Consider the following 21,418-nt stretch of genomic DNA (forward strand, 5'->3'; position numbering starts at 1 on the left):
ATACAAATGTTATTTTTCACAGAAATACAGAAAACAATTGTAAGATTTGTATGGAACCACAAAAGATTCCAAATAGCCAAAGCTATCTTGAGCAAAAAGAACAAAGCTAGAGGCAGAGCACCACCCAACTTCAAATTTTATTACAAAACTATAGTAATCAAAATGGCACTAGCATGAAAACACACATTGACCCATGGAACAGAATAGCCTAGAAATGAACCCATGCATTTATGGTCAATTGATTTTTGACAAGGGTGCTAGGAACACACAATGGAGAAAGGACAGCCTCTTCAATAAATGGTGCTGGGAAAACAGGATATCTGCATATAGAAGAATAAAATTAGTCCCTTATCTCATACCACTTACAAAAATAAAAAATGGATTAGATTTAAACATAAGACCTGAAACTATAAAACTGCTATCAGAAAACATAGGGGAAATGCTCCATGACCTTGGTCTGGGCAAAGATTTTTTGTATATGACCCCCCCAAAATACAGGCAACAAAAGCAAAAATAAACAAATGGGATTGCATCAAACTTAAAAGCTCCTGCATAGCAAAGGCAACAATAAAGGGAAGAGACAACCTTTGGATTGGGAGAAAATATTTGCAAACCATACATTTGATAAAGAGTTAATATCCAAAGTGTATAAACAACTTAGTGAAAAAACAAGGAACCCAATTAAAAAATGGGCAAAGGACTTGAATATATATTGTTCAAAATAAAACACATACAAATGGATATATGGAAAAAATGTTCAACATAACTAATTACCAGGGAAGTACAAATAAAATGCATGATGAAATATTGCACACCTGTTGGAATGACTGTTATCAAAAAGACGAAAGGTAAATGGCAAGCATGTGGAGAAAAGGCAATCTTTGTGCACTATTGGTGAGAATGTAAATTAATACAGCCACTGTGGAAAACAGTATGAAGGTTTCTCAGAAAACGAAAATCAGAATGACCATGAGATCCAGCAATTCCACTTCTGGGTATATATCCAGAGAAATTGAAATTAGTATGCCAAAAAGATATCTGCACTCCTGTATTCATTGCAGCATTAATCATAGTAGCCAAGATATGGAAGCAACCTAGATGCCCATTATCAAATGAATGGATAAAGAAAATGCTGTATATGTATATACACAATGGAATATTATTCAGCTTTTTAAAAGGTGGAAATTCTGTCATTTGTAATCACATGGATAAACCTGGAAGAAATTATGCTGAGTGAAATAAGCCAGGAACAGAAAGCCAGATAGCACATGATCTCACTTATGTGGAATCTCAAAGTCAAACCCATAGAGGTAGAGAGTATATTGGTGGTTACCAAAGGTTGGGGGAAGGGGATGGCTGAGGGAGGGAAGATGTTGATCAAAGAATATACAGTTTTAGTTAGGAAGAGTATGCTTTAGTGATCTATTGCACAGAAAGGTGACTATAATAAAAATGCATTATATATTTCAAAGTTACTAAAATAGTAGATTTTAAACATTTTAACCCACCAAAATAATAAGTATGTGAGCTGACAGATTTGTTAATTAGCTTCATTTATTCATTCCATAATGTAAATTTATATCAAAACATCACATTATATCAAATAAATATATAATATATACAATTAATTGTCATTAGTTAAAATCAAAAAGAAAAAATTACTTGAAGATGTTTTTTATATAGTCTGAGTTATCTGAAAAGAGGATCCTAGCACTTCTTGAGTTTTTTTGTACTTAGAATATCCAGTAGGAAGTCCAGTCTGCAGATGTTCTGCATGGACTATTTTTCAATGACATTAAACTGCATCATTACCTCGGTTCTTGACTCTGTGGCATCCTCACTCCCTTTTAATTTATGCTGCATTTTATATTGCTTGGTACTTTATGTGAACCTTCATTTAATCCTGAATATGCCTATGGATACCATGAAATCATCCATCTCTTTTTAACTTGTCTGAGAAAGTTTCCCCATTTATATTTTCCACTGAAATCTTGCACCCATTTGGAGATGGATCTCCATGAAGCTACTGAAGCTTAAAATTCAGGGCTCCTCATTGCACAGATCCTTTCCTAGGCCTTCATGGGGTCTATTGGATTTTGTATTCATAGTTTTATTTTTTAAATGGGGACTCCAAAATTGGTTGATTTTTAGACCCCCACAAAACTTGGACCCGCCCTAACTTCTGTTGCTGTAGACTACTGAAAGGTCAAAATTATCAGTGTATAAGTTTGTAAGTTCTGCCTAATTGGAATTCCTTGTACAAACACTATTTGTTAATCCCTTTTCCATGAAAATCTCTTTTCTTTGGTTTCTGTTTTTCCCCCGTTTTTGTGTTTTCTTGACAATTTCTTCTCATCTCCATTGTAAGCTGTTTTTCTGTCATTTCTACTGGCATTATCCAAGGGCCTATTCTTAGTCCCATCTCTTCTTCTACTTGAACTTTCTATGTAATACATCCCTACTCAAGCCTTCAAAATATTCACGAGTCTGCACTGTATAATTCTGTAGCCAGTAGCCACATATGGCTACTTAGCACTTGAAATGCGGCTAGTGCCATGTGCTAGAAAGAAACTTTATAGACATTGGGTACAATCAAATATAACTCCTTTTGTTCCTTTTTACTTTTTAAAATGTTACTGTTAGAAAATATAGAATTTCTTACGTGATTTGCACTATATTTCTGTTTGACAGCACTAAAAGCTGCTGATAGCTGCAAATCTCTGTCTCCAGTCCAGATGCCTCATGGGATTTCAAGCATGAAAATCCTACTGGATATCTCCCCCTGGGCAGCTCATGAGGTCTTGGACTGAACCCATCACTTCCTTAGTGAATTGTTATTTCTGCTTATCTTGGTTGGAGGAATCCACTATCTTTCAATTCACCAAAACTAGAAACTGGCATATCATACTTGCTTGATTCCACCCTTTTGCTCATGCACATATCTAAGCAATCACAAATCTTAATCAATTTGATCTCGTAATTATATTTTAGGTACATTCTTTTAATCCTCACTGCATTGAACCCGGTTTGGGCTCTTATAATTTCTTGCCTGAACTACTGCAGGAAACTTCCAAGTATTTTTTTTCTCCATTTAATACCCCTAAAACATATTTTCTGTTGCTGATGTTTTATATATGACAGAAAATGTAAGCAGACTTCTGAAAAAAAAAAAAAAAACTCCACCCAAAACAGGTGGCTTCTTTGGAGAGGTTGCTGTAACTTTAGGAAGGGGGAAGTACACTATTTTACGTGTACAGCAAACACCTTATATGTATGGAGTTGATTGCTATATCACATTATCAATCCCTACCCCCAAACTGCCAACTCCATCAGAAGATACACAGGATTCTCAATTTTCACTGCCTAGTAAAGTGACTCTGAATTCTCTAAGAATGTGGGTGAAGTCACAATGATCTTACAGTTTTTTAAGTTTTTCCCTTTACTATTCTTTTTGATAAACTCACAGTAAATAGGCAGCTGCTTGTGTATAGGACAACCTTATGCCTTATCATCCCTTTGCTGCTTACTCTTCTATGTCTGTTTTGGTGACTATTTTAGATTGCCAATACTCAGAGTGTAGAAAGTGAATTTGCTTAAACAACCTGGTGCATGTTGGAAATTAATAAATTTATTTTTAATTATAATGATTATGTTCCCATATTAATATTTATGAAGGTAAGTTCTAAGGAAAGTGAATATTAATCTTCCAATAGCAGAAGGTTAGTGGTGAGACAAATTAAATAACAAATTAACCAAATGTTTTCTTTTAATTGTTAATTCTGCTACATTAAAATTCCTGTCTTCTTTGGCAACGCATGAGTTCATCAACACCTTTACTATTTTTTCTCTTTAGGGTTTGTACATATTATATAAAATTAGTATCTAGCATTTAGTGATTCAAACTTTGAGGCAGACACACTAGAGATACTATACCATTTAGCTTATTTAAAGAAGGATTTTTTTTTTCCATAGAAAATGCCCAGCATAGCATAAAACATTAAAGAGAAAAAGGAGCCGTCATCTTCAAATGTAGAAATAAATGATCTTGCTTGTCATGAGTCCAGTGATACATGGCTGGAATCATGTTTTGTCTTTCAAAGGTATAAAGGATCTCTGTTCTCCATTGATGGCTCTCTACTTTGGTGTGATTCATTTCCATTTAAATTTTATATCAAATATGCATTCAATTATTTAGATTTCAATACAATTTAATAAGTATTCTTATTAAAGTTCTCTATTGCGAACCCTTCAATTTTACTTCTGATGCTGAACAAGGCTTGTCGGGATGATTACATTAATAATACATTGCTATCCAAAATTAAAGTGCAGAGTAGAGAACATGCTAATAGGTTTCATTGATTTCAACTTGGAAATGGGTGCAGGCAATCAGAAAGCAGGTGCAAACCTGACTAGCAATGATCTACTGTGAGAATATTGAGCCAGGATCAGTAGCAAGATTCATAGCTGTGATCTGAGTTAGAAAAAATGTTAAATATAATGAAGCTGGAGCAATTAAAGCCTTTTGGGAGAAATGTGAATGCTTTATTATGCTTTTCAGATGGTGGTTTCATGTGATGAGTTCTAAACTCTGAGGGATTTTATTGGTTGTCTTCTATTTTCCTAGATGTTAGCTACACATAGAATTAATTCTCATTTTAGCTTTCTAAAAAATTATTCAAATTAGAGGTTAAGGGACACAGCTCAAAATATTCAAAAGGCATTCTACCCATGCACTGTTTGTTTAAGTTAAATTGAATTCAATTTAAACATTTGTAAAACTGCTGTCATTAAGATGACTATGCTGTAGTTGAATATACTGCTTTATTTCTGGCCTTAAATACCTGAAAGAAAAGATGGTATTTTACAAAAAAGTGCTTGGAGTTATTTGGAAGGAAGGGCCTCTTAAAATACAAGGCAAACAGTAGTAATATTTGTAATTTCCCCTTTGTATTTCTCAATCCTATTTTCCCTTCTTTTTGAAGTATGCCCCTTCTGCTTGATTTGTGCACTTACAGATACTGTACTTCTTGATGGCCCTATACAAGAAATAATTCAAGTGATGATCATCAGTAACCTTCAATAACATAGAAACTGGACTCACTGGAAATCAAGAGGTTCATGTGGTTTCTTCAGACAGCTTACAGTGCATGGTGGAAGGAGACAATATTAAGGATTAGGCCTCAGTGTTCTACACCTGAAAACATCACATATGGCTGAGGGGCTGCCATATGGGCATGTCTTTGGAATTTGTAGCCCATGGTTAGAATCCAAGTTGCCTGGGTTTTAATTCCTGCTCCAACCACTTGCCTGCTATTTCACCTTGCATCTTGGTTTTCTTATTTAAGAAGTGGGCTAATATTTTTACCTATGCCTAGAGTTGTTGAGAGGATTATCTGAGTTAATTTATTTAAATCTCTTGGAACAAGACCTAGCACATAGTGTGCGTCCCATAAATGCTAACCTTCATTGTTGTTGTTATTGCAAAATCCTGATACCCACTTTCCCAAGAGTGGCCTTTTAAAGCAGGTTGTTGCCCCATACTGACATAGCCTCCATTGTCATTCATTCTAGCAGAATCTCTTTCCTTTCTTTTGCATTCCTGCTGCAGCACCATGCTGCAACTAGTTTCTTTTCATTCCTTCCTGGGAAATTTGATTTTGGAGCCACTATCCACCAAATTCTATTTTGTTATTTTAATTTTTAATTTTTGTGGGTACATAGTAGGTATGTATATTTATGAGGTACATGAGATGTTTTGATACAGGCATGCAATGTGTCATAATTATATCATGGAAGATAGAATATCCATCCCCTCAAGCATTTATCCTTTGTGTTACAAACAATCCAGTAACACTCTTAGTTATTTTTAAATGAACAATTAAATTATTACTGACCCTATTGTGCTATCAAATACTAGGCCATATTTATTCATTCTAACTATTTTTTGTACCTATTAACTATCTCCCCCACCCCACCTCCCCCCGCCTACTAACCTTCTAGCCTCTGGTAACCATTCTTCTATCTCCATGGTTTTAATTGTTTTGATTTTTAGATCCCACAAATAAGTAAGAACATGCAATGTTTGTCTTTTCATGCCTGACTTTTTGCTTAACCTAATGACCTCCCGTTCCATCTATGTTGTTGCAAATGACTGAATCTTATTCTTTTTTATGGCTGAATAGTACTCCATTGGGTACATGTGCCACATTTTCTTTATCCAGTCATCTGTTGATGGACATTTAGGTTGCTTCCAAATTTTGGCTACTTGAAGAGACACACAATATGGGAGTGCAGATATTTCTTCAATATCTTCAATATATTGATTTCCTTTCTTTTGGGTATATACCCAGCAGTGGGATTGCTGGATTGTATGGTAGCTCTATTTTTAGTTTTTCAAGGAACCTCCAAACTTCTCCATAGTGGTTGTACTAATTTATGTTGTACTAATTTATACCAACATTGAACGTGGGTTCCCTTTTCTCCATATGCTCGCCAACAGGATTGTTTATCTTTTGTCTATCCACCAATTTAAGAGGAGGTGTGGGTAATGTCAGAACATGCATTTTATTCACTTTATTGAGTGGGAAGACTGTTACTTGAGCAAGGACCACGTCTACCTCTATAGCCGATTCTTATACTGGAAATGTTGGAAGTACCTCACCACTGAGGCTGCCTTCCTAAGTCATCTCAACTATTATTTTACTGGTACAATTTTAGCTTTTGATGGTCTTTCAAGTTTCAAAAGAATAGGAAATCTCTTTTTTTTTTTTTATTGTATTTTTTCTCATGTTTTCCCTCGGTTGCTCATGACCCTTACAAGTTGTGTGATTTTAATCAAGTTACTTAACCTCTAAGGCTGTTTTTAAATCTACAACATAAAGTTAAAAAGGGTACGTACCTTGCAAAATTACTAAAATTTTTAAATTCAGTGAATTTAATGTGCCCAGTTTATGATATTATCCTAATAACTTATTATATGATCCTAATTAGTTGTCACTGTTAACCCAGAAATATTCTTTATGGTAGATATTTGGCAAGATTCTTGACATGTTCTTCAGGCTAGAGCTCTACTTATGACTGTAGTGCTTGGTGAAGTGGCATTAGAGCCACATGTAGGAAACACACCAAGGCTAGCCTCAGACTGAAGTGGGAGCAGTGCCCATTCCATGGGCCACACCATCAGCAGCTGCCTCTTTCTAGCCTGTCACCTTACAAGGCTAAGAACTGTCCTGCCTTCTTCTGCTTTCTTTATACCCAATGATGAAAATTAATTTGTTAATCTGTCCAACTTTATTGCCTGCATAAGCATTGGTTTTGGTTAGCCAATGCTCAACCTTTGATTTCTTCAGAAAAGGACATATTTTATATAAAATAACTCGAGAAAGAAAAATGTGAAGAGCAATTATAAATGAAAGTTGTAAAAGGCAATCATGTTATCTGGTTGCCAGTAATCTTACTTGTTCCATAACAAAGAGCAGAAAAGCAGATGCTCTCCAATCCCTGTTCTTGATTAATATCTAATTAACTGGTAGAGCCATCATGGTAAAAACATTCACAGTGTTCTGCTGCGCATTGTACCTGCTGATGACTAAATAACAGTGAAGAATTTGGGGCCTTTTTTTCTGTATACAATTTTCGCTAGAGTAAGTGCAAAACCAGAAATTCAGCCATTAATTCACTGTAATCAGATTATTCCCTTGTGAATTTTGTTTTCTATACTGGAAAGTGTTTAATGCCATTATTGAACATCTTATGAAACCCTGTATCATTGTTATTTGGTTTATTTGATGGTAGTGTTCATTAGAGAGTTTGTGAGATATTGATAAAATGTGAAATTATCTGGTATTAAGCTGTCAATACATAATAATGAGCTTTCAATTATATAATAAACTTTCTTATTATTCATTTTAATTTTCTAAAGCATGGGTCACAAGACAGTTTTCCCTGAATGAATAAGCACTAGAGAAATCATTTGAGGCCACAGTGTTATAATAAACAGCAATGGTGCTTTAGTTTTCTTTTACTAGTTTAGAAAATCTAAGAAGCTTTGGGAAATAACTTTGATTTTGTTATGGATATTTGAAGAAAAAAAGCTTGCAAAGGATTGTCACATATTTCATTAGCTATGCTTTGGAAAGAAAGTAAACATGGTGAATTATGGATACATAAACTCTTCAGAAATATTGTTCTTATCAACTAGATATTTGTAGATGTATTCTTAATTTTGTAATACCAGTGCATGAAATGAAACTATGGAGTATACCTCAGTAAGCCATACTCACTATTAGGAAAAATATTTATTACATGACTATACATAAATTTATTTCCAATTTTACCTTTCCTATCTGAGAGAGGGAGAGAGAGAATGCACGTGTGTGTATGTGTGTGAGACAGATACGGTTTGGATCTGTGTCTCATCAAATCTGATGTCGAATTGTAATCCCCAGTGTTGGAGGTAGGTCCTGCTGGGAGGTGATTGGATCACGGGGGTGGAGTTCTTATGAGTGGTTTAGCACCATCCCCTCAGTTCTGTTCTTGTGATAGTGAATGAGTGAGCTATCATGAAATCTAGTTGTTTTAAAAGTGTGAAGCACCTCCACCACTTCGTGCTCCTCCTCTGGCCATTTAAGACATAGTTGCTTCCTCTTCACACCTTCTGCGATGGTTGTAAGTTTCCTGAGACCTCCCCAGAAGCAGAAGCCGCTATGCTTCCTGTACAGCCTGTACAACCATGAGCCAATTAAACCTCTTTTCTTTGTAAATTACCCAGTCTCAGGTATTTCTTTATAACAGTGCGAGAACAGACTAATACTGTGTGTGTGTGTGTGTGTGTGTGTGTGTGTGTGTATTTGTGTTGTCTTTATCACCTTGGATTCTTCTCCTCAACCACAATTCAATTGAGGTAGATTTATGTATCTCTGTTTCCTACTGATATCATTTTTGTGATCCTCACTAGTGTTTGTAGTGGTATGGCTAGAAGGTGTCATGTGCAAAATTTGTTTTTTTTTCCTAATCATTCAATTTAAAATGTAAAACAACAGACCTAAAGCTGATTTGCTGGTGAGGCAATCATTGCTACAGGGAACAGATGTTATAAAATTGACTTGATGAATCATTCATCCTTCTAGCCTCCACCCCTCTTCATACTCATTGATCTTCAATTAACAGTATGTCTTGAAAAATTTCTGCACCACATTGTCTAAAGTGAAAGGAATATGTGAGAATCTACATTGTACCTGAATTGCATAATGGATTACTAGTTTTTACTATGAAGTGGTTGAAGAAAAATCCAGGATTCTGTACTTTGATATTTATTCATTCATTCAACAAACAATTATTGAGTACCTGTGTGTCCAAGCATCATGTAGGTAAAATCGTATTTATAAAATATGGCTACTTAACAATGTGCTTGAAAATCTGGCCATTCCTGTAATGGCTGCTTCCTGGAAGGTCATGTCACATGGAACCTCTTAATCTCAGCATCCGGAGCTCCAGGAAGGGAAAATTTCAAGTCAGATAGAATTCTATATATACCATTTCTTTGGAACCTTCAGCCCTCAAGATTCCAACATCATGACCTCAGTTTCAACACAGTTGTCCTTAGTCCTCATGTCACTGCTTTTGGTGCTGCCTGTTGTGGAAGCAGTAGAAGCCAGTGATGCAATCGCCCTTTTGTTAGGTGTGGTTCTCAGCATTACAGGCATTTGTGCCTGCTTGGGGGTATATGCACAATAAAGAAAAGGACAGATGTGACTTTGAAAGGCCTACTGAGTCAAACCTCACCCTGAAAACCTTTGTGCTATAGAGGCTAACCCTGAGCTTTGGTGTGTGAAAGGTTCCAAGAATCAGTAAATAAGGGAGTTTCACATTTTTCATTGTTTCCATGAAATGGCAACAAACATACATTTATAAATTGAAAAAAAAAATGTTTTCTTAACAACAAATAATGCACAGAAAAATGCAGCTTATAATTTGCTAGTTAGAAAGGTAGTCGAGGAAGTAAGATGGCTGAAATTTACATAAGTAATATTTCATAATCTTAGAATTCTCTCAAAGCGTGTGAAATAGGAAGAAGGAAGTTCTTGCCCAGAGTCTTAGGAAATCACCACTGTTCGGTTATAATCACTGCCTCCTGAATCGTTGAGGAGTCTTTTCTCCATTTTTTTATTAGATTTTTGTTTTGTTGTCTCCCAAGTTAATATTATATTTAGATATCAGACAGTCAGCCCAAAAGGAAAACTTTTATCTCTAGGGAAAAAACATTTAGAAAAATGTATTCAGTGTATCTAATACTGAAATGCAGAGAAAAATTTAATGTTAAAAAAAAACTGTAGACATTGACATGGAAAAGAGATTTAATGTTTTGAAAAAACCTTTATATTAACTGAGTAACATCCTCCTGATGATAAGTACTATATTAAATATAAACCCAATAGGTTATTAAAAAAAAGAAAATCATTTCAGTATGCTCATTCTAGATTTAGTTTACAAAAAACACATGCATTCAAGTATATTCTAATATAGAAAAATATATAGAAATTCTAATACAGAAAATGGAAATACAGAACATAGAAAAGCACAGACTTCATGTGTCCAGTAACAAGTAATGTACTCTTACATTTTCTTGTTAATTTTTCAATATGTACTCATAGGATATTGTTATGATTGATATAAAATTGTCACATTTATAGATTCCAAAAACTGGAAATAATTTATTTTGAACTTTTTTCCCTGTTATGTTTTTATTTATTTATCTTGAAGTGTTTGTAGTTGATTGCTTTTATTGGAATTCCTTTTATATGAGTATCTATATCTTGACAACTCCTGTTATATTCCCGAGTTCATGGATGTAGATTCTATGCAGACTCTTGCAGATACTTCAAAATGAAAATAGTGAAAATAGGAGATGATGTGTAAAATGCTGCAGCAGTATTGATTGCCCTGCCACATGAACAGAAACAAACCAAATTACTGCTGTTATCCAGGTCTTTTAATAATTATGGGCAAAGGCCAAGGTTAAGCTGGAGGGTGAATTGCATTCAGAATGTTATATGACATGGATTTTCCAGAAAGGATGAAGATTTAAGACCTGGGGACATGGTGAGCTTTGCCCTGTTATGTGGCACACATTTGTTTGACCAAGTTTAAAAATCTTTTGTATCAGGCAGATGTGCCTCCTTGTCAAATGCTATCTTTTGAATTGTAAACGAGGTGGTTGAAAAATCATTACTTAGGAAAGAAAGTCACATAGGCGTTGATTACTACACATTATTGACAGAAGTTTGTGAAGCTACACCAGTTGATCGATTTTTAAGATATACCATACCAAACACTGGAAAAATATTTCATCCACTTAGATCAGTAGCAATTGAAACTCTGGCTTATATGCTTCTAAATATTTCCTCTGCTTTGAAGTTTCCTCTGAATTGTTTTCTTACAGTTCTCAAGGACTTGATTTTTTTTTTTTTTTTTTTTTTTTTTTTTGAGACGAAGTCTTGCTCTGTTGCCCAGGCTGGAGTGCAGTGGCGCGATCTTGGCTCACTGCAAGCTCTGCCTCCTGGGTTCACACCATTCTCCTACCTCAGCCTCCCAAGTAGCTGGGACTATAGGTACCCGCCACCATGCCTGGCAAATTTTTTTGTATTTTTAGTAGAGATGGGGTTTCACCATGTTAGCCAAGATGGTCTCAATTTCCTGACCTTGTGATCCACCCGCCTTGGCCTCCCAAAGTGCTTGGATTACAGGCGTGAGCCACCGTGCCCGGCCAAGGACTTGAATTTTTGATATGTAAATATTCCAATTGCTTGCAAGCAATTAAAAAAATTGAACTTGTATATGAGTATATGACATCTGAGATAATATCCAAGCCATTGCTTACAGTCATCAAAATGTTGAATTTAAATATATGTTCCTGTTTTCTTATAAATCAACATTTCCCCAATTGACTGAAATTGACATTTCAGTCAATTACTTTGGCGCTGTGTAGATATAACCTTGTTGACTCTGTACCTATTGGTGACATTTAAGAGAGAAAACTTGTTAGGCAGTAATTTATGCTTTAAATTTTTTAAGAAGCTGTAGTTATTTATAATCCTCCCCACGCAGTTCATCACTCAATTGCATTTTTCCTTTTAATTCTGTCATTTTATGTTTGAATGTCTTGACTAATTCATGAACACAAACTTCTTAAAGGAAAGGAGTATAAAAAGAAATCACCAGAATTATCTGCTTTTCTGAGGCCAAAGCTCCATAATACAAATCAGGCCATTGTGAGAAAAAAATAAGAAAGAAAAAGAAACAATATTAAGTCCAACAGTGTTAGGAGGCCACGTGGCTTGATGCAAAGTGATCTTGTGGGCAGGGAATCGTCCAGTCTTCTGGTACTGGACAGTCATGGCAGTGACTGATGGGAAACATGGTCAGGAGCAGATAGTGATGGAAGATGCAAAATTGACAGAGAAAAAGAAGGCAGAGCGGGCAGTGATAGTGGAAGTAATGGAGGAAGAAGGAGACAAGGCAAGGAGCAATTGCAGTTATTTTAGGTCTGTAGATCAGAAGTGTTAGCAGGGCGTTGTGGTGCATGCCTGTAGTCCCAGCTATCCGGAAGCTGGGAGGTGGGAGGATCACTTGAGCACAAGAGTTCGAGCACAGGAGTTTGGGAAACATAGTAAGAGGCTGTCCCCCAGCCCCCCAAGAAAAAAAAATAGATAAGAAATGCATTATAAGTCTGGTATGTAATTATTCCCTGTAGGTAGAAGATTTTCAAGTCCCACTACAGGATTATGTACATAGTGAATAACTATTGATTTATATTGTCTAGACCAGCACTTTTCTTTTTTTTTATTTTTTTATTTTTTTATTTTTTATTTTTTATTTTATTATTACTATTATTATTATTATACTTTAGGCTCTATGGTACATGAGCGCAACGTGCAGGTAAGTTACATATGTATACATGTGCCATGCTGGTGCGCTGCACCCACCAACTCGTCATCTAGCATTAGGTATATCTCCCAATGCTATCCCTCCCCCATCCCCCCACCCCACAACAGTCCCTGAAGACTGATGTTCCCCTTCCTGTGTCCATGTGTTTTCATTGTTCAGTTCCCACCTATGAGTGAGAATATGCGGTGTTTGGTTTTTTGTTCTTGCGATAGTTTACTGAGAATGATGATTTCCAATTTCATCCATGTCCCTACAAAGGACACGAACTCATCATTTTTTATGGCTGCATAGTATTCCATGGTGTATATGTGCCACAGTTTCTTAATCTAGTCTATCATTATTGGACATTTGGGTTGGTTCCAAGTCTTTGCTATTGTGAATAATGCTGCAATAAACATACGTGTGCATGTGTCTTTATAGCAGCATGATTTATCGTCCTTTGGGTATATACCCAGTAATGGGATGGCTGGGTCAAATGGAATTTCTAGTTCTAGATCCCTGAGGAATCGCCACACTGACTTCCACAAGGGTTGAACTAGTTTACAGTCCCACCAACAGTGTAAAAGTGTTCCTATTTCTCCACATCCTCTCCAGCACCTGTTGTTTCCTGACTTTTTAATGATTGCCATTCTAACTGGTGTGAGATGGTATCTCATTGTGGTTTTGATTTGCATTTCTCTGATGGCCAGTGATGTTGAGCATTTTTTCATGTGTTTTTTGGCTGCATAAATGTCTTCTTTTGAGAAGTGTCTGTTCATGTCCTTCACCCACTTTTTGATGGGGTTGTTTGTTTTTTTCTTGTAAATTTGTTGGAGTTCATTGTAGATTCTGGATATTAGCCCTTTGTCAGATGAGTAGGTTGCGAAAATTTTCTCCCATTTTGTAGGTTGCCTGTTCACTCTCATGGTAGTTTCCTTTGCTGTGCAGAAGCTCTTGAGTTTAATTAGATCCCATTTGTCAATTTTGGCTTTTGTTGCCATTGCTTTTGGTGTTTTAGACATGAAGTCCTTGCCCATGCCTATGTCCTGAATGGTAATGCCTAGATTTTCTTCTAGGGTTTTTATGGTTTTAGGTCTAACATGTAAGTCTTTAATCCATCTTGAATTGATTTTTGTATAAGGTGTAAGGAAGGGATCCAGTTTCAGCTTTCTATATATGGCTAGCCAGTTTTCCCAGCACCATTTATTAAATAGGGAATCCTTTCCCCATTTCTTGTTTTTGTCAGGTTTGTCAAAGATCAGATAGTTGTAGATATGTGGCATTATTTCTGACGGCTCTGTTCTGTTCCATTGATCTATATCTCTGTTTTGGTACCAGTACCATGCTGTTTTGGTTACTGTAGCCTTGTAGTATAGTTTGAAGTCAGGTAGTGTGATGCCTCCAGCTTTGTTCTTTTGGCTTAGGATTGACTTGGCGATGCGGGCTCTTTTTTGGTTCCATATGAACTTTAAAGTAGTTTTTTCCAATTCTGTGAAGAAAGTCATTGGTAACTTGATGGGGATGGCATTGAATCTGTAAATTACCTTGGGAAGGATGGCCATTTTCATGATATTGATTCTTCCTACCCATGAGCATGGAATGTTCTTCCATTTGTTTGTATCCTCTTTTATTTCCTTGAGCAGTGGTTTGTAGTTCTCCTTGAAGAGGTCCTTCACATCCCTTGTAAGTTGGATTCCTAGGTATTTTATTCTCTTTGAAGCAATTGTGAATGGGAGTTCACTCATGATTTGGCTCTCTGTTTGTCTGTTATTGATGTATAAGAATGCTTGTGATTTTTGCACATTGATTTTGTATCCTGAGACGTTGCTGAAGTTGCTTATCAGCTTAAGGAGATTTTGGGCTGAGACAATGGGGTTTTCTAGATATACTATCATGTCATCTGCAAACAGGGACAATTTGACTTCCTCTTGATGGAGCTGAAAACCAAGGCTCGAGAACTACGTGAAGAATGCAGAAGCCTAAGGAGCCGATGCGATCAAATGGAAGAAAGGGTATCAGCCCTGGAAGATGAAATGAATGAAATGAAGCGAGAAGGGAAGTTTAGAGAAAAAAGAATAAAAAGAAACGAGCAAAGCCTCCAAGAACTGTGGGACTATGTGAAAAGACCAAATCTACGTCTGATTGGTGTCCCTGAAAGTGACAGGGAGAATGGAAACAAGTTGGAAAACACTCTGCAGGATATTATCCAGGAGAACTTCCCCAATCTAGCAAGGCAGGCCAACATTCAGATTCAGGAAATACAGAGAACGCCACAAAGATACTCCTTGAGAAGAGCAACTCCAAGACACATAATTGTCAGATTCACCAAAGTTGAAATGAAGGAAAAAATGTTAAGGGCAGCCAGAGAGAAAGGTCGGGTTACCATCAAAGGGAAGCCCATCAGACTAACAGCGGATCTCTTGGCAGAAACCCTACAAGCCAGAAGAGAGTGGGGGCCAATATTCAACATTCTTAAAGAAAAGAATTTTCAACCCAGAATTTCATATCCTGCCAAACTAAGCTTCATAAGTGAAGGAGAAATAAAATACTTTATAGACAAGCAAATGCTGAGAGATTTTGTCACCACCAGGCCTGCCCTAAAAGAGCTCCTGAAGGAAGCACTAAACATGGAAAGGCACAACCGGTACCAGCCACTGCAAAATCATACCGAAATGTAAAGACCATCGAGACTAGGAAGAGACTGCATCAACTAATGAGCAAAATAACCAGCTAACATCATAATGACAGGATCAGATTCACACATAACAATATTAACTTTAAATGTAAATGGACTAAATGCTCCAATTAAAAGACACAGACTGGCAAATTGGATAAAGACTCAAGACCCATCAGTGTGCTGTATTCAGGAAACCCATCTCACATGCAGAGACACACATAGGCTCAAAATAAAAGGATGGAGGAAGATCTACCAAGCAAATGGAAAACAAAAAAAGGCAGGGGTTGCAATCCTAGTCTCTGATAAAACAGACTTTAAACCAACAAAGATCAAAAGAGACAAAGAAGGCCATTACATAATGGTAAAGGGATTAATTCAACAAGAAGAGCTAACTATCCTAAATGTATATGCACCCAATACAGGAGCACCCAGATTCATAAAGCAAGTCCTGAGTGACCTACAAAGAGACTTAGACTCCCACACATTAATAATGGGAGACTTTAACACCCCACTGTCAACATTAGACAGTTCAACGAGACAGAAAGTCAACAAGGATACCCAGGAATTGAACTCAGCTCTGCACCAAGCGGACCTAATAGACATCTACAGAACTCTCCACCCCAAATCAACAGAATATACATTCTTTTCAGCACCACACCACACCTATTCCAAAATTGACCATATACTTGGAAATAAAGCTCTCCTCAATAAATGTAAAAGAACAGAAATTATAACGAACTCTCTCTCAGATCACAGTGCAATCAAGCTAGAACTCAGGATTAAGAATCTCACTCAAAACCGCTCAACTACATGGAAACTGAATAACCTGCTCCTGAATGACTACTGGGTACATAACGAAATGAAGGCAGAAATAAAGATGTTCTTTGAAACCAACGAGAACCAAGACACAACATACCAGAATCTCTGGGATGCATTCAAAGCAGTGTGTAGAGGGAAATTGATAGCACTAAATGCCCACAAGAGAAAGCAGGAAAGATCCAAAATTGACACCCTAACATCACAATTAAAAGAACTAGAAAAGCAAGAGCAAACACATTCAAAAGCTAGCAGAAGGCAAGAAATAACTAAAATCAGAGCAGAACTGAAGGAAATAGAGACACAAAAAACCCTTCAAAAAATTAATGAATCCAGGAGCTGGTTTTTTGAAAGGATCAACAAAATTGATAGACTGCTAGCAAGACTAATAAAGAAAAAAAGAGAGAAGAATCAAATAGATGCAATAAAAAATGATAAAGGGGATATCACCACCAATCCCACAGAAATACAAACTACCATCAGAGAATACTACAAACACCTCTACGCAAATAAACTAGAAAATCTAGAAGAAATGGATAAATTCCTCGACACATACACCCTCCCAAGACTAAACCAGGAAGAAGTTGAATCTCTGAATAGACCAATAACAGGAGCTGAAATTGTGGCAATAATCAATAGCTTACCAACCAAAAAAAGTCCAGGACCAGATGGGTTCACAGCCGAATTCTACCAGAGGTACAAGGAGGAGCTGGTACCATTCCTTCTGAAACTATTCCAATCAATAGAAAAAGAGGGAATCCTCCCTAACTCATTTTATGAGGCCAACATCATCCTGATACCAAAGCCTGGCAGAGACACAACAAAAAAAGAGAATTTTAGACCAATATCCTTGATGAACATTGATGCAAAAATCCTCAATAAAATACTGGCAAACAGAATCCAGCAGCACATCAAAAAGCTTATCCACCATGATCAAGTGGGCTTCATCCCTGGGATGCAAGGCTGGTTCAATATACGCAAATCAATAAATGTAATCCAGCATATAAACAGAACCAAAGACAAAAACCACATGATTATCTCAATAGATGCAGAAAAGGCCTTTGACAAAATTCAACAACCCTTCATGCTAAAAACTCTCAATAAATTAGGTATTGATGGGACGTATCTCAAAATAATAAGAGCTATTTATGACAAACCCACAGCCAATATCATACTGAATGGGCAGAAACTGGAAGCATTCCCTTTGAAAACTGGCACAAGACAGGGATGCCCTCTCTCACCACTTCTATTCAACATAGTGTTGGAAGTTCTGGCCAGGGCAATTAGGCAGGAGAAGGAAATCAAGGGTATTCAAGTAGGAAAAGAGGAAGACCAGCACTTTTCAATAGAAACATATCACAAGCTGCATAGGCAATTTTAAATATTCTAGTAGCTACATCTGAAACATAGAAACAGGAAACTAATTTGTCATGTAATTTTATACATTACTTCCAAAATGTTATTTTAACATATAATCAAATGAAAATTATTAATGAGATACTCTATAATATTTAGAACTAAGATTTAGAAATCTGGTTAATTAAGACTTCATGCATATCTCAATTTAGAGGAGTGACATTACAAAGTGCCCACTATCTCCATGTAGCTAGTGATGACTGTATTGGACAGTAAAGGTTTGGATTTTTTAAATGTATTCTTGTCTATCTCTTAAAAATGGAAGTACATAAAGTTTCTGAGCATTTCTCACATTTGTCTGTTGCCATTTATAATTTTAGAAAAGATTCTTAATGTCTAATGTTAAAGGGCATTTAGAAATTTTAACAAAATAGTCCAAGTGTTATTAAGGCTACACTGTGGTCCTTAGGATCTTACCCCAGCCGTGAACAATTAGCTCTGGGAAATATCTAAAATCACAGGTGAAATTCTGTGCTTGTGTGATGTATGATGTGTACTTGCATAGGTTCTCATATGATTTTCTGGGGAGAGAGTTAAGTCTTTTATCCAATTCTTAAAGAGGTCATGCCTCCCCCCACCCAAAAAAAAGTTAAGCTCTTTTCAGTGCTTTTCTTTATGTAAAGAGTCCAAATATTAAAATAACGTTGGTGAAATGAAAATCAGGACTGTCATTAAAAATTGACTGGAAAGCCTGCCATGATGACTTAAATACATGTTATAGCAAATATATAATTAGGAATCTGTGTTTCTGATGCACAAAATGAACTAAATGAGATTCTACAATATTGTATTCATTACGAAAATATGACAGGTAACTGTTTAATCCCTTACAATTTTAAATGAGGTATTTACATAACTTACAGATGACACACTATTATAACTTTTCTGAATGCTCCACGGTTTTGTTCTTTGATAACGTATTTCTGGCCAAGGCTACTTAATCAAAAATTGTAATGAAAATAACTTCAGTTCATCTAGGATGTTTCATGTCTGGTTTAGCTTACACTATATGATTTTTGTTTTAACTTTTTTTGGGGAAGAGGGGAAAACAATTTTCTAGTTCTAATTTATGCTCTAAAATCCATTCTTTGGTTTTCAAGGAAATATTTTATTTGTTTAAAGAGGTCAGAACTACACAATAGTCCCACCTTGAAGTATTCTGGGGTGACAAGAACCTGTATTCCATTATTTGTGTTTAAGAAGTATTAGGTGATGAAGCCTTATTTTCCTTTTCTAAATAAGTCTCTGCATTTGAATTGCAGAGACTAGGAACACATTTTTTTTTTTAACAATTTGTGATTGTTAATTGATTATCTTTAGATGATACAAACTCCCTAGAGACTTGGCTGGAGACAACCCTAATAACTCCCAGCATTAACATAAATTAATCATGAGGGAAAATAAGATGTGTGAAGAGCTGAAAATAAGATTACAGGTGACATTTCCTCTGGAAAATACAAAATGAGAACAAAGAGTTTAGAGCGAATACAAGCAGATAATCTCACAGGCAAAGAAAGATGAATAGTAAAGTGGAGAGGATTGGTAATGTGCCTGTGAAGAATGAGTGGAAGGAGGAGAGATGGCCAGGTTGTAAGAACAGGCCGCAAAGCAGATAGGGAAAAGTGAAAACCCAGTTAGTGGATCAAAGGGTGAGAAGTCAAGTCTAATACAAAGCCATTTGGAAAGGATTAGAATTCAGCAAAGATAACTGTAATACAGAAGAAAGAAAATTAACAGAATAAAGAAGAGAAAATTTAAGACGTGGGAGCTAAGAAGCATAGCCTGGCCAGGCAGGCTGTGCTAAAGCAGGGCTTTGTCACAAGGGAGGGGGCTCTTCAATTGGCCTGTGTCTTCCAGCTTTCTATGAAAGACAGAGGCTGAAGTCACAGCTGTGATGACAAGTGGTTTTAGAGTAATGTTTGCTATTTTTCCCCCCTGTAATTCTACTTGAGGGGTTAACTTTGAAAATCATGTTGAAAACAGGGACACAAACATTCTTATGTGCACAAGTGCTGAGATTTTCTGGGGTTGAATGGGTTTGAAAGGCACACCCCTCAGCCATGCTGTCATGCCTGAATCTGATGGACATTGACAGAGTCCAAGAGCCAATGTGGCAGGGCCTGTCCTGGAACGCATGCAAATTGATTCATGGAATATGGGCTATGCATAGAAATTTAGCTATAAGGTGGTTAGAATTATGTACAGAGATATGGACTTACTTGATAATTTAGACATTGTTAACACCCTCACAGTCTCTCTTCTGCTGCCTATTCCTGTGTGGTTGTGTAAATAATGGCTTGGAAAGAAGAATGAGTAGCTACCTGTGAAATAAACCATTAGTTAGATAGATCGACAGTTTGTGTACTGATTTATTAGGAGGGTTTTAATAGGCCAGGCACTAATATTTTTTATAGCAAATATTGATCTGTTAGGATTACAGCCAGAGAAGTCTGAGTTCAGGTAGTTCCTGCAGGAGCAGTCAGAATTGGTGCTCTTACTTCAAGGCGGAGGGAAGGGAGGTCTGCTAGTAATATCTCTAATAGCATTGTGCTAACATTGTCTTTACCCCTCAAACGCTGGGTTTGCTTCATTTTGATATGAGAATCCAACAGGAACTTGAATAGATTCTTTTGCAGTGCTGTCCTAGAGGTTCTCAGCAAAACTTTGGTTAACTCTCCCATGATGAGCATGAGATTTGTCTGAAGCTCATGGCACCTTTAAGACTCCAACAACAAGGTCCTGAGACACAGGATATGTGGATAATCTGTTACAACTCTCTTAAGCATTAATTGATCCAGCTGCTGTATATCCAGAACTTTCCAGAGGTATTTATATGCACTGAATTTGATAACAGGATGTCAGTAAATTTTGGATTATTTCTTTGGTCGTTTGTTTTCATATTTTTTCTAACTGCAAATTTTTTGAGCTATAGATTCTTAGCATTTTCTGGAAGGTAAAGGCTTGTTAAATTGCCTAATATATGAACATGTCAATAATCCTCTGCACTATTTATATATTTGGTTAAATATACCCAGGGATGGGTAGTGAAATAGTGTTTTATTTTTAGCTACTATGTAGAATTTCAAGAAAGAAAACATGCAGATGAAGTCTATACATTTTAATAATGCTATAACAAAGTAAGCTTCTGTTAATAACAACAAAACTAAACAAGTTCAGATTTTCTGGTACACAGAAATAGACTGACCTCTGACAGAGCATCAGAAAAGCTATTTTGTTTTTCCTGTGGTCACAAAGACTGATGTGACCAGGTAATATGTGTCATCTTTAAATAGTGGTTTAAGCCATAAAATGCAAAGCCTGTCCATACTATCTTTAATGTCAAATATAACGAGTTACTCAATGAAATAGGAATTTCCTTCCTTTTTCTTGGTAAATAGAACCTGAGTAGAATATAAAGTAGTCTTAATAAATAAGATCAGTGAAAGTTAGTAATCAGGGCATCCTATGCTAGATTGTAAAGTTTACCAATTGAAAATTTTCTTTCCAGTAACCTTGTCAAAATAGTTTTTATCAGTCTTCCTCATGCCCATGGTTATGTGCTGTGGGAAAATATTTTCTGCTCAA

The 21,418-nt window shown here is 36.3% G+C and overlaps 2 protein-coding genes across 10 annotated transcripts in view; both read left to right on the forward strand.

The window, feature by feature from the left end:
* The window catches only part of NAV3 (neuron navigator 3), a 924,032-nt gene that overhangs the window by 147,518 nt on the left and 755,096 nt on the right, over positions 1–21,418 (forward strand). The window lies entirely within an intron of this gene.
* Positions 9,436–10,590, forward strand: LOC112135789 (small integral membrane protein 30-like). Its single transcript, XM_063712198.1, has one exon. The coding sequence runs from the start codon at positions 9,574–9,576 to the stop codon at positions 9,733–9,735; it is 162 nt and encodes a 53-aa protein (XP_063568268.1). The 5' UTR covers positions 9,436–9,573; the 3' UTR covers positions 9,736–10,590.

Source organism: Pongo abelii, chromosome 10, assembly GCF_028885655.2.
Source record: "Pongo abelii isolate AG06213 chromosome 10, NHGRI_mPonAbe1-v2.0_pri, whole genome shotgun sequence".
NCBI lineage: Eukaryota > Metazoa > Chordata > Mammalia > Primates > Hominidae > Pongo > Pongo abelii.